Here is a 13,589-nt window from a genome sequence, read left to right on the forward strand (position 1 = left end):
GAACCCGCGTCCCCTGCATCGGCAGGCGGACTCTCAACCACTGCGCCACCAGGGAAGCCCAATTTTTTTTAGTTTTTATGAACTGTGCTTTTTATATCATGTACAAAAAAAATTCTCTTTCGCCCTAGGTCCCCAAGACTTTCTTCTGTGTTTTACTTATTTATTTATTTTTGGCCACACCACACAGCTTGCGGGACCTTAGTTCCCCAACCAGGGAACGAACCGCTGCCCTTGGCAGTGAAAGTGCTGACTCCTAACCACTGGACCACCAGGGAATTCCCTCTCCTGTGTTTTATTATAAAAGTTTTATAGTTTATGTTTTATATTTAACATAATCCATTTTGATCCATTTTGAGTTAATTTTTGTTTCAGATGTGAAGGTTAGGCTGAGGTTTACTTTCTTGCCTGTGGATGTAGAATGACTCCAGCACCATCTGCTGAAACGATTCTCTTTCCTTCATTGAATTGCTTCTGTGCGTTTGTCAGAAATCAGTTGAGTGTACTTGTTCTGTTGGCCTGTGTCTGCCTGCGCCAGCGACACAGTCTTGATTGGTATAGCTGTAGAGTCTTAAATCAGAGAGCGACTCATCTTCCTTTACCCTTCTTTTTACTTTTTTATTTTATTAGTTTTGGCTGTGTTGGGTCTTCGTTGCTGCGTGCGGGCTTGTCTCTAGTTGCGGCAAGCGGGGGCTACTCTTCTTTGCGGTGCGCGGGCTTCTCATTGTGGTGGCTTCTCTTGCTGCGGAGCACGGGCTCTAGGTGCACAGGCTTCGGTAGTTGTGGCACGCGGGCTTAGTTGCTCCGCAGCATGTGGGATCTTCCCGGACCAGGGCTCGAACCGGTGTCCCTGCATTGGCAGGTGGATTCTTAACCACCGCACCACCAGGGAAGTCCCTATCTTTCTTTTTAAAACATGTCTTAGCTATTCTAGCACCTTTGCCTTTCCATATACGTTTTAGAATAAGCTTGTCCATATTTACAAAAAAATCTTGCTGAGATTTTTATAGAAATTGCATTAAACCTATAGATGAGTTTTGGGAGAACTGACATATTTACTATGTTGAGTCTTCTAATCCATGATCAAGGATGTCTCTCAGTTTATTTAGTGTTCTTTGGTTTCTTTCATCAGGGTTTTTTTTTTTTTTTTTTTTTTTTTTTCTTCGGTACATGGGCCTCTCACTGTTGTGGCCTCTCTCATTGTGGGGCACAGGCTCCGGACGCGCAGGCTCAGGGGCCATGGCTCACGGGCCCAGCCGCCCCGCGGCACGTGGGATCTGCCCGGACCGGGGCACGAACCCGTGTCCCCTGCCTCGGCAGGCGGGCTCTCAACCACTGCACCACCAGGGAAGCCCATCATCAGGGTTTTTAAAATATGTTCCGCATACAAGTCCTCTACATGATTTGTTAGATTGCATCTAAGTACTTTTTAGGTGACTGTGGATGATACTGTCTTTAATTTCGGCCTCCACCTTTTTTGCCTCATTGCCCGGGCTCGGACTTGCGGTACTGTGCTGATTAAGAGTAGTTGGTTCCGGGCTTCCCTGGTGGCGCAGTGGTTGAGAGTCCGCCTGCCGACGCAGGGGACGCGGGTTCGTGCCCCGGTCCGGGAGGATCCCACGTGCCGCGGAGCGGCTGGGCCCGTGAGCCATGGCCGCTGAGCCTACATGTCCGGAGACCGTGCTCCGCAGCGGGAGAGGCCACGGCGGTGAGAGGCGGGCGTACCGCAAAACAAAAAAAAGAGTACTTGGTTCCCAGTCTTATTTTTTCACCATTAAGTTAATGTTAGCGGTAGGTTTTTTCTCGATGCTCTTTATTGAGTTGAGGAAGTTACCCTTTATTCATAATTGCTGAGAATTTTTACCATAAACGGGTGTTGAATTTTGTCCAGTGCTTTTTTTGTGCATCAGTTGATGTGATCAGCGTGATGAAATGATGGATTACATTCATTGAGCAGGCCTTGCATTCCTGGAATAAGCCCCACTTGGCGATCGATTTATTCTTTCTAAACATTATATGTTGTGTCCCCATTAAGGATGCATCAGATAATACAAAGTATTACCCCAAGACTCAGAGTAATAATAATGCTTAAACTACAAGTAGAAGCTGAGATGGCATCACCTGAGTATTTAGCTGTAGAATAAATTAAATTTCAGCAGTTGTCCCAGGAGTGGTTGAGGGCTTGTTGGGGAGCGGTTTTGGCCCTGGGTAATGTGCAGCTCAGAAGACCCCTGCACTGCCTTGTAGGTGGAGGTTGTGGGAATGGGGGAAGTCACTAACTTTTATCGTTTGAAACATTGTTATTTACAAATAGAAATTCACCTCAACCATTTAAATGAGAATTACTTTGAATGATTTCTTCCTTTGAGTATGTGGCCCATAATATCAAACAAAATATGTAAAAATCCAGTGATTATAAAATGAATTTTAAGCTTTTTGAAATTTCAGCGTCATAGGATTTAATTACTTTCTTATCCGTATGTTTTCAGGGTTATAGTGATCTTACTAGATAGTTATTTCTGTACCTTCCTGGGTTGATAGAGTTTTCCACACCCTCCTAGGATTACAGCATCACCTGCCCAGCACGGGCTGCAGGCCCTGTTGGTTTTAGGGCAGGCTTTCCTTGCAAGCAGGTTTCAGCCTCTTGCAGCTGGTGCTGTGGCAGGAGAGTGGTCTTCAAGTTTTGTTTGGCCAGAGGTTTGGCATTATTGCCTATAATGATTGTTGATCTTATGTGTTACTGGAAACTGGGGTATGCCCTGATAGAAGCTTATTCTAATTTAGGAGGGGCTAAGTCAAAGGCATGGTTTCCAGAAGACGAGGAGTGGAGTCTACAGGGTCCTCTCCCCTCCCGGGACCCTGGGCCAGCTCGTGCCCTGGGCCTCTCTTTTGGGTCCCGTTGTCTGTGTCCACTGTGGTCAGGCATGGGGGGCTTAGGAGTGCTGGCCCAGATGCCAGCTGTGTCTCTCCTAGCTGTGTCACCTTGGACTTCGGCCCCCTGGCCCCTCCCCGCGCAGCTCCTCGCAGGCGAGGGTAAGTCAGGTGGTTCCAGTAGAGCACTGCGACAGGGCCTGGCGGGGTCGGGGCCGGCTCTGCTGCTCCCTGGTTGTCCTGGTCTTGGGTAGGTGTCCACATTCCTGCAGCTGTAACCTGGCCTCCCTGGCCTGCTCTTCCTTCTTGCACAGACAGAGGGACGCACAGCCTTGTCTTCTTATTTATTTATTTATTTATTTATTTAGGCCGCGTTGGGTCTTCGTTGCTGCGCACGGGCTTTCTCTAGTTGCGGCGAGCGCGGGCTACTCTTTGTTGGGGTGCACCGGCTTCTCATTGCAGTGGCTTCTCTTGTTGCGGAGCACGGGCTCTAGGTGCGCGGGCTTCAGCAGTTGTGGCTCACAGGCTCTAGAGCGCAGGCTCAGTAGTTGTGGTGCAGGGGCTTAGTTGCTCCGCGGCATGTGGGATCTTCCCGGACCAGGGCTCGAACCCGTGTCCCCTGCATTGGCAGGCGGATTTTTTTTGTTTTTGTTGTTTTTTTTTTTTTTTTTGCGGTACTCGGGCCTCCCACTGTTGTGGCCTCTCCCGTTGCAGAGCACAGGCTCCAGACACGCAGGCTCAGCGGCCATGGCTCACGGGCCCAGCCGCTCCACGGCATGTGGGATCTTCCCAGACCGGGGCACAAACCCGTTTCCCCTGCATCAGCAGGTGGACTCTCAACCACTGCGCCACCAGGGAAGCCCTAATTTTTTAATTGGGTTGTTTCTTACTGAGTTTTAAGAATTTTTTATGTATTTTAGAAAGCAAGTCCTTTGTCACGTATACGTTTAACAAATATTTCTTTTCAATCTGCAGCTTGTATTTCCATTCTCTTAACAGTGTCTGATGAAGGGTAAAAGATTTTAATTATAATGAAGTTCAATTTGTCAAGTTTTAAACTTTGTGCTCTTTGTGTCCTATTTAAGAAGTCTTGGCCATATCCAAGGCGACTAAGATTTTCTCCAGTGCTTTCTTCTTAAAGTTTTATAGTTTTTATTCTTACATTTAGGTCTATAATCCATTTTGAGTTAATCTTTGCGTACCATGTGAGAAGAATTTAACTTCATACTTTTAGACATGGCCATGGAGTTTTTCTACAATGGTTTGGAGAAAAGATTGTCCTCTTCCTATTGAATCCCCTGGCACCTCTGTTGAAAATGATTGACTGGGTGTGAAGGTATCTTTCTGTTTCCTTCATCTCTGCGTCTGTCTTTATGTCAATACCACATTGTCTGGTTACTGTAGCTTTACAACAGATCATGAGATCAGGTACTATTAGTCCTCCAGCTTGGTTCTTTTTCAGTTTTTTTTAGCTATTCTAGGTCCTTTCGATTTCCATGTGAATTTTCGAATCAGCTTGCCGCTTCCTATCCAAAAGGATGGATTTTGTTTGCCGGGTTTGAGAAGACCGTCAGTCACGTTAGGGAGAATTGAGATCTTGACAGTATCATGTCCTCCAATCTGTGAACATGGTCTGTCTCTCCATTTACTTGTTTCTTTTAAGTTCTGTCAGCAACGTTTTGTAGTTTTCAGTGTACAGGTTTTACACTTTTAAAATAGAGGTATAGTTGACATATAATTTATTAGTTATTAGTTGTATGGAACATAATGGTTCGATGTTTGTATATATTGTGAAACGATCACCACGGAAAGTCTAGTTGAATCATCACCGTATATAGTTACCAACTTTTTTTCTTATGGGAACTTTTAAGATCTACTCTCTCAGCACCTTTCAATTATACACTACAATATTATTAACTGACGTCACATGGTGTACATTACATACCATGACTTATTTATTTTATAACTGGAAATAGGGTTTACACTTGTTTTGCCAGCTATATCCCTATGTATCTTATATTTTGGTGCTATTGTAAATGGTGTTTTTAAACTTTAATTTCTTTTCATTTTTTGGGGGGGGACCGCACCTCACAGCTTGTGGGATCTTAGTTCCCCGACCAGAGATTTAACCCGTGCCCCCAGCAGTGGAAGAGCGGAGTCCTAACCACTGCACCGCCAGGGAGTTCCCTGCCTCAGGAGCTTTTAAAGCTACTGATGCCTTTGGTCAAAGTCAGGTGTGGGAATTAGTATTTTCCAAAGCTCCTGAGGTGCTTGTACAGTGCAGGTGGAGGTGGGGGATGCAGGGACCCCATCACCTTTGACCTTATTGTAGAGGCCCCAGACTTTTCTGGAGTCCTTAAACTTTCCTTCTGCTCTCCGTGCCGTCACCCCACGTTGTCCCTTCTGGTGCTGGCATCTGCGTCGTGGTCTCTGTCGTGGTCCCTGCCGCGATGGCCCTGTTTCCCTTGCTTGTCCAAGAGGTGACGTGAGCTGTTGGCAGGCTACCCTGCTGCGTCCTTCTGAGCGAGGAGCCCCACTCTCCCTCTGCTTCCCGAGGACAGGCAGGTCCTGAGGCCCCAGCAGCCCGTGGCACTGCCGAAGCTCTTCCATTAGTCAGCAGGTCTCTTAGAAAATGACCTTTGGTCCAAGTTTTTCAGTGATTATAGTTCTTTTCATCCCTCATCTAAACTGGCTTATTTACTGTTGCTTTTCTCCAAGCTCTGCTCTTCTTTTTATACTTTTCAACCTACTGATTTCTGCCTGTAGTTTTGTCACCTCTTCCTCCTTTCTTAGGCTTGTTTTATTCCTTTTTTAGCTTCATTGACTTAGGCCTTAGCTCATCTAATTCTCAAGGATTTCAGCACAGCTCAATGGGGGCATGGACTTTGGGTTCATGCTTACCTTTTCAATGCACCGTCACGGTGGTTTTGATACCTGTTTTGAGCCCTCAGTTGGTTAGGAGAAAACTCAAACATTCCCCAGTGGTTGGAGGACTATTGTTTTGTTTCTGCTTCCATCTTTTCCTGCTTTACTGTGTTGTGGTTAGAAAATGAGGGTGTCTATCTTTACTAGTATTTGGAAGTTGAACTTTTCTTTGAGGACCAAGTACGTCGGTTTTGGCCAGTGTTTCATTGGCACTGGATTAAAGGCAGACTGTTTGCAGGACGTGGAGTTCAGTGGGTGCCTGCTGGTGGTCTTATCAAGTATATTTATCCAGATTTTCTGGGCCGAGAGGCATTTAAGACTGCACGATGGTGATTGCTCTCTCATGAAAGTGTGCACCCCCTGGCACGTGGCCACACCCCAGCTTGATAGACCCCTAGCTCTTCTGGATTCACTAAAAACCACAGGTAGATTCCCGAGTTCTTAAATATCTTTGGGATGGAAATAGACTATTTGCTGAGTCCTTTGGTAAGTTGGACATCAGTCATTTTTCCCCTGATAGGGTGGGTGTAGGTGTGTGTATACGTTGTTTTGTACACAGATATTTACCGTATTTTATTAAATCAAGGCATCCGGGGTTTTCGGGCCGAAGTCCTCCTCGTCCATCAACTACGGAAATGGAACAAGAAAAAGTCAACGGGAGTGAGCAGCTGCGTGCCGAGGCGGCCTCCTACCGCTGCTCCGCGTGCCATGGGGACGAGGACCGGGGCCTGGGCCACCCCATCCGGGGCCGCGCCAAGTCCCGCAGCCTGTCGGCCGCGCCCGCCCTGGCCAACACCCGCGAGTTCAGGTACCAGGCCTCCTCTGGGCCTGCGAGGGGGCTCAGACACGCGAGAGGTGGGCGCGCTTGCTGCCACAGCTCCCAGAGGGCACCCCCCCGCCCCGTGCCCACACACTGCGCAAGGTTGAGGCGCGTGGGTGGGGCCTGTGTGCCGTCAGCGTCACCGGGGCCGCCCGCTGCGGCACCGGCTCTGGCACAGGTGTCGGGGTGCCGGGCGGGCTGCGGCAGTGCCGGCCTCAGAGCCGTGAACGCCACCCGGGATTTTGGGAAGAGCTGCCTGAGCCAGCACTGCCGCAGATGCAGGGGTCCCGGTGGACGGCACCCTCGCCTGCTGGGCAGCGGGCGGCCAGCTCCCAGCAGACGCTTCCATGCAGAGTCGTGTTGTCCTCCCGTGTTGGTGTCCCTGGCACTGCAGGGGGTGCATCTCCCGGCGGGCGGCCTTGGCTGCTGGCTCTGTGGGGTGTCACTCCCGAAAGGGCATTGAACCTGGTGTGGTGGCAGCAGGTCAAAGGTGGCCTCCGCGTGTGGGTGTCTCCAGGAGGGGGCTTGGGGACGTGCAGCCACAGCCGCTGTCAGAGGTTGAGTGGAACACTGACTTAGAAAAGCCTGGTCTGAGCTGCATTTCCCCAAAGCTTTTAGTCCCCAGAGGCCCCAGGCCGTGGCTCGCGGCCGTTCCCTGCACGTTCTCAAGAGCCAGGGAGGGAGCCCTTGACCAGACTCTGGCTCTCCTGGGCTAGGCTGCCCTTCACGACACAATAGAAAATCTCTTTTGTCTGCATTGGGATTTGGAGAGTTCTTTGAACCATGAGATGGGCAGTCAGAGACGAAAGCAAGTTTGCCATCTGTGTTTGGCTACCTTTGTGCCAGTAGTTTTGGTGCAGAAAGGGACCATGAGGGGACTTCCCTGGTGGTCCAGTGGTTAAGACTCCGCGCTTGCACTGCAGGGGGTGTGGGTTCGATCCCTGGTCGGGGAACTAAGATCCTGCAAGCCACGTGGTGTGGCCAGAAAAGAACAAAAAAGAAAGGGACCATGAGGCCACTGGAGCTGGCGCTCTGCGTGATGGTGGACACAGCCACATGTCACCGTGGGGCATCCACATGGCTCCCAAGGGCTGGCGCTGGACCCTTGAGGAGAGGACAGGGAGGGCCACCTAGTGGTATCGTCCCCAGGACATGTGCTGGCCACAGTGCCCTGTGAGTCACTTTTCAGTTATTGGAAATGTTGGGGCACTCAAGTACTACCTGTTTTTATTGACAGCACAGCTCAGAATGAGTATTTTTGTTAGAATCTTAATCTGGATGGCTTGGGGATAGTTTCTGAAGTCTTGATTCCCAGGTATAGGCCCAAAAGCTTGTCTTCAAGTAGACGTGCCCAGACAAGAATTCAGATTCCCAGGCCCTTCCCCTGGGTTGAATCCCCTGGTTCTGGGGTGGGGCCTGGGCACCTGCACTGGTTTGGGGTCCTTGTTCTAAGGAGTATTTCTAACTGTGCCCCCTCTAACGGCTACACGGACCGCGCGTAGCTCTCCAGCCAGAGCTCTGGGGATCAGGGCAGGGTCTTCCAGGACTGTCACATGGGTGCTGGGCAGATGACGGAGTTTATGTCATTTGGATTAAAAATACTTTGGAGAGTTTAACACAGTCTGTGCCTTGTCTACACGTGTGTGTCTTTCAGCCGACTGACGGCCCCTGCCCTGTGCCTCTCCCCACAGGAGGACCCGCTCGCTACACGGGCCATGCCCAGTGACCACTTTTGGACCAAAGGCCTGCGTGCTGCAGAACCCCCAGACCATCATGTGAGTCTTCTGGGAGGCTCCACAGGGCTGTTGTCCAGGGGCCACTGGACTGTGGGAGGTTCTGGCTCGGGTGGGGCAGTGAGTGTGTTGGGCGGCTTCTGAGGCCCCAGGAGGCCACGCAGCGCTGTCTCCCGCTCGCTCGGGGCGAGAGAGTGGCTGCGGCCTGCTCCTTGGGCGCAGTGGGTCAGAGGGGCCTCGACTCGTATTTAGAGTTAATTTGCTTTTTACAGGAAAAACTCTAGGAGAAAAAAATAATGTATTTTATGCTAATGCATTTGGTGGGTCAAATATGTTTCTCTTAATTATTATTGAAATGCAGAGATGTCAGTTGGCATTTTTGAAAAGCTGAGTTTACTTGTTTGAGAGATACCCTGCCTTGCGGGCACAATTTTTTTTTTTTTCCTTTTCTTTTTTTTATGTAAGCTCTGTATTTTAGCGACAGCCTGAGGGCAGTGCAGCTTGGGGGCCTCTGGCTGTGCGGTGCTGGCTGAGAAACTATTTAGAAGAAACGCATTTCGGGTTATTTTACTGGACACTTGAACCCAGCTCCCCTCTCTACCCGTCCTGCGCCTCCTCCAGGTGCTGGATGGTTCCAAGGAGGGGAAAGCTTTGCTCCTTTGCTCTGTGTTGTTTGTGTCCTAGGGGAGAAAACACTCAAATGGCTTCGTGGCCACAAGAGCTTTGTGTTGAAACAGCACAATTCCAGGTCGGCACTGCCACTGTGCCTGGCGGTGGGCTCACCACCGAGTGGGCCGTCTGTGCCCCCTCCTTCTGGGGAGCCGTGGAGGGTTCGCCTTCTGTGGGGGTCAGACCAAGGGCCCGGGGGGGCTTCTGCAACTCACCGTCTGGGGGGCCTTGCTCCCTGCAGCCGTCTGCCGGTTCTCAGCGCTGGCCCCGTGGGCGGACGGTGCTGGGCCCCTGGGAGCTGCTGTGCCGTGTGGACCCTGGTGACCCAAGGGCGGCCTGGGCACTGGGGTAACTGGTGTCAGTGCCTCTACCATCCAGGTGCTGCCCTGGCTCTCTAGTCGCTGCTGCTGGACGCGGGCAGGTCCTGCCCACCTGCTGCGCCCACCCCCCAGTGCCCCACGTTTGCACTCCGCACAGCACCCACACTGGTAACCAGCCCCCGAGGCGCCCCACGCCCTGCTGTGTGCCCTGCCCCAGACTGCCCTGCCTTGACCTTTCACCGCTGCCTGGGGGCCCCTCCCTGCCTTCCCTGGGCTTGGCAGCGCCGCTCCCTCCTCGTCACTCATGGCTCAGCATAAGTGCCGCCCTGGGTGGCCTCTGGCCATCCAGCCTTAATTGGCTGTCACCTGCTCCCAGCCCAGCCCGTGTCACAGGTGTGTGTGTGTTTTGGCCTCGTGAACCTCGGGTGGGGTCTCAGGATGGCCTCTGAGCTGCTCCCCGAAGTCAGGTGGGATCGTGGGGAGGGGTGCTCCGAGCAGAGCGGCAGGTGCTCCAGAAGCGTCTCCGAGGCCCTGCGCCCGGCACAGTCCTGTGGGCTGTCTGCCCTGCGAGGACGGGACTCCACTTCCCCATCTTGTCCCTGGCCCTCCCAACACCATGGCTGGTGGGGCAGGGATTATGTGCTAACCTGACTTTCCCCTGCTGCTGCAGAGGAACCTACTGTAGAGGAGTTGACTGCAAGAGATTTACTTCCTACTTTATTTTCTCAGACCTCACCATGAATGTGTATTTTCTGTTATGTTGAAACATGTGGAGTTGCCAACATCTGACGCCTTTGGCTTTTGAGACAGGGCTCAGATGGGTCCCCTGCTGACCTGTCAGGCATCCCTGCCTCCCGTCCAGCCCCCAGAGCCTCTGTGCCAGGGAGGGGCTGGCACCGCTCTTTGCAGTGATCCAACAGGAAGTGACCAGTTGGTACCCGAGATGAGCCGATGGCACTGCGGTGGCTCTGGCTGGGCGCGGCTGAGTCTCGGGTCTTGAAGGGCCATGAGTCCGGCCCACCTGTCAGTGGAGGGGGGGCTTCATCATCCACCTTGGCGGCCAGGCAGACTTCTGCTGACCCGCCTGCCCTCCCTCCAGGCCTGGGGCCAGGTGGAGTGACAGGAGGCCCGCGAGCCCGCCTCTCCACCTGCGGGCCCCTCCCACGGGCCAAGCCGGTTCCGCAGCCCAGTGCGCTGTCGTCTGCGGGTGGACGGGGCTGGACGGGGCCCATCGTGACCGCCCAGGGCGGCAGAGCTTGGCAGGCAGCCTGTGAAGAGCAGGCGTCTGAGGTCTGGCCTCTTTGCTGTTAAAGGCGATTGGACAAGAGGATGGTGTGAACAGTAAGAAGATCAAATACAGTGTGTTTGGTTTGATTTTTCATTTTAGGAAGTTCTCTTGACTTGTTTTATACGGCCTTTAACAAGTTACAGTATGTTTTGCTTTCAGTTTTGAGGGTACAGAAAGAAGGGTTGTGGTGCCGTTGCACCTTGGGGGGGCTGGTTTGTGTGGCACTCCCGCCGTCAGTCCGGCGTGACCGAGATGCTGGGCACCGAGCACCGCCCTCCGCTGAGCCGCGTGTGTGACCCGGGCTGGTGGAGACCCTGGCAGAGGAGGTCATGAGTGACCCCTGCCCTCGCAGAAACGCCTGGAAAGGGTGAGTGATGGTCAGTCAGTCACAGCCTGGGGCCAGGGACCCGCTGCTCTTGTAAAGGTTCACGTCACGGTTTGGAGAGTTGCTGGTGGGGTCGTCGGATTTTCAGGAGGCCGCGGCCACGAGGCGTGACCTGGAGCAGGTGTCTTGATTGGGGAACTTGGGTCAGAAGGGAAGTCGCTGCCTGGCCTTCAGGACTGTTTCCCAACAGGCGGAGGGGTGTGCTGCCAGTCCGGGCGGGTGCCTGCCGGGCACCCACAGCGGTCGGAGTCCTGGCGGGGCTCGGCCTCGGGACCCCCGCCCCTCAGGGAGGACCTGCTGCCCGCGGACCGTGCCAGCCCCCCAGCGCCAGGGGCCAAGGCCGAGCACCACAGGACTTGCAGAGCTGTCGTTGGCAGCCAGGCCCAGCCGACTTTTTTTGGTTTTTGCTTTTATTGTTTGAGCAGGTTTAGGTTCGCAGCAGAAGTGAGGAGAAGGTACAGAGATTTCTCATGCGCCCCCCTACCCCAGCCAGCCCCTCATCGACATCCTCGCAGAGGGTGCGTTCGTTACACACGATGAAGCTGTACTGACACATCGTGTCACCCACAGTCCCCAGCTGACACCAGGGTCCCTCCGTGCGGTGCTTCCTGTGCTTTGGACAGACGTGTGACGACACGTGCCTGCCGTTGAAATCTCCAGAGCAGTCTCACTGCCCCAAATCCTGCCATTGACTTTAAAACCGGGGGGCTTTTAACTGTGCAAGTTACAGTCACCTGAGTTGCTCACACAGTGGTGTGGACGTGGGGCTGTGCCCCCCTTAGGAGTCAGCAGGAGGCCTGGGTCCCCCGGGACAGAGTCCCCATCGGCGGGTCCGGGTGCGCGTGGGGTTTCCTCCGCAGCAGGTCCCCGAGTGAGCCTTGCTCCAAAGGAGCTGCGGGCAGGGGTGCAGTCGGCCAGCCAGAGGGAGGACACCGCTCTGAGTGCGCCGAGCCCCCGCTCCGGCTTGGGGGTCAGCCGCGCTGGCGCAGGAGACACACTCCGGGGACGGCCCAGGGCCAGTGCGAACGCTCGTCTCCCCTCAAAGGCACATCCAGGACCCTGCCAGCCAGCGGCTGACGTGGAACAAGTCCCCAAAGAGCGTCCTCGTCATCAAGAAGATCCGGGATGCCAGCCTGCTCCAGCCCTTCAAGGAGCTCTGCGTGTACCTGATGGAGGTGAGCAGGGGCGGCCGCGGGGTTGGGGTCAGAGCCGGCTTCCCGCCCGGGGTTCCAGGGCTCTGATCCTGGGGCTGCTCAAGGCAGGAGGCTCTGTAACCCAGCGTCACCGAGCCTCCAGCAGCTCAGCAGCGTGTGAAGTGAAAAAACGGTCGCGCTTTGCCACCGAGACAGAGCTGCCGCCACCCCCACCCCCCCACCCAGCATGTACAAGGCCAAGCAAGGCAGGAAGGAGGCTTCGTGAAGACCAGGGTGCCCTGGCCTGGCTCTTACCGGCAGGGCTGACTCACCCATGTACCTTCCAGGAGAACAACATGATCGTGTACGTGGAGAAGAAAGTTCTGGAGGACCCCGCCATCGTGAGCGACGACCGCTTTGGGCCAGTGAAGAGGAAGTTCTGCACCTTCAGAGAAGGCAAGTTGTCCCGCGGGGCCTCGCCCAGGAGGCCTTGCCTGGCAGTATCGGGGGTGTTTGACGGCTCTTCTGTGTCTGCCGTGTCTTCTAGATTACGATGACATCTCCAACCAGATTGATCTCATCATTTGCCTGGGAGGAGACGGGACCCTGCTCTACGCCTCGTCGCTCTTCCAGGTGAGGCCCCCAGATGCCGCCTGAGGACGGCGAGGGGAGGCGGTGACAGAGCAAGTTTGCAAACGATATCAAATGCTGCATCTGCCGTCCGGTGCTAGACACTGTGACAGGCCAGGCGTTTCCATGCACCCCGAGGCGGCGGTGCAGACGGTGCACCGGAGAGGGGGGTCTGAGGGCGGGGCCGGGGGCGGGGCATCCCCCAGAGGAGCCGGCATGTGGGGCCGAGTTGGTGGACGACCGTCCGGGGCAGGTGAGGGCAGCGGCTACAGGCCGAGTATCCGGGGGGTCGGGGGAGCCCCGTGGACCACCAGGGTCTGCCCGGGAGCCCACCCTCACGCTCCTCAAGGCAGGGCCCCTGGAGGGACCCGGCCGAGGTGTGTTAGAAGGTCAGCTGTGGCCTCCAGAGAGCGACCTGGAAGTGGGCAGGGCGGCCAGCAGGGCAGGAGGGTAGGGCCCGGCGGGGCCTGGGCCCTCACATCAGACGGTGTGAACCCGCTGAGGCTGGAAGGCCGCAGCGTTCGTGGCCGGCAGAGGATGAGGGCGAGGGTCCTGGGGCTGTCCCGCCGCCTCAGAGCTGCCCCTATTCTTCCTCACCTCCCACTGTGGGAGCCCCTCCTCAGCGGAAGCGGCGCTCGGGGGCTGCGGTGCCTCCCTGTTAGGGTCCCCGGGGCCCATCCCAGGCCCTCTGCCCCCGGCTACCCCCACTCCTCTCCAGCGGGTCTGTCGAGGCCTCCCCGCCCTCCCGCCTGCTGGGCGTGGTCTCCGTGTGACAGGGCCCCGCGTCCTGCCCCCCCCCACCCCCCCCACCCCCCCCC

At 54.6% G+C, this 13,589-nt stretch overlaps 1 protein-coding gene across 1 annotated transcript in view; it reads left to right on the plus strand.

The window, feature by feature from the left end:
• Positions 1 to 6,379: 6,379 nt before the first annotated feature.
• NADK (NAD kinase) overlaps positions 6,380 to 13,589 on the plus strand; it is a 10,433-nt gene continuing 3,223 nt past the window's right edge. Inside the window, exons 1-5 of the mRNA XM_024125473.3 lie at positions 6,380 to 6,601; positions 8,305 to 8,388; positions 12,054 to 12,183; positions 12,489 to 12,597; positions 12,689 to 12,774. Coding sequence (XP_023981241.1) covers positions 6,429 to 6,601; positions 8,305 to 8,388; positions 12,054 to 12,183; positions 12,489 to 12,597; positions 12,689 to 12,774 — 582 coding nt within the window. The 5' untranslated portion in view covers positions 6,380 to 6,428. The remainder of the gene's footprint in view (positions 6,602 to 8,304; positions 8,389 to 12,053; positions 12,184 to 12,488; positions 12,598 to 12,688; positions 12,775 to 13,589) is intronic.

The sequence above is a fragment of the Physeter macrocephalus genome, chromosome 3, assembly GCF_002837175.3.
Source record: "Physeter macrocephalus isolate SW-GA chromosome 3, ASM283717v5, whole genome shotgun sequence".
NCBI lineage: Eukaryota > Metazoa > Chordata > Mammalia > Artiodactyla > Physeteridae > Physeter > Physeter macrocephalus.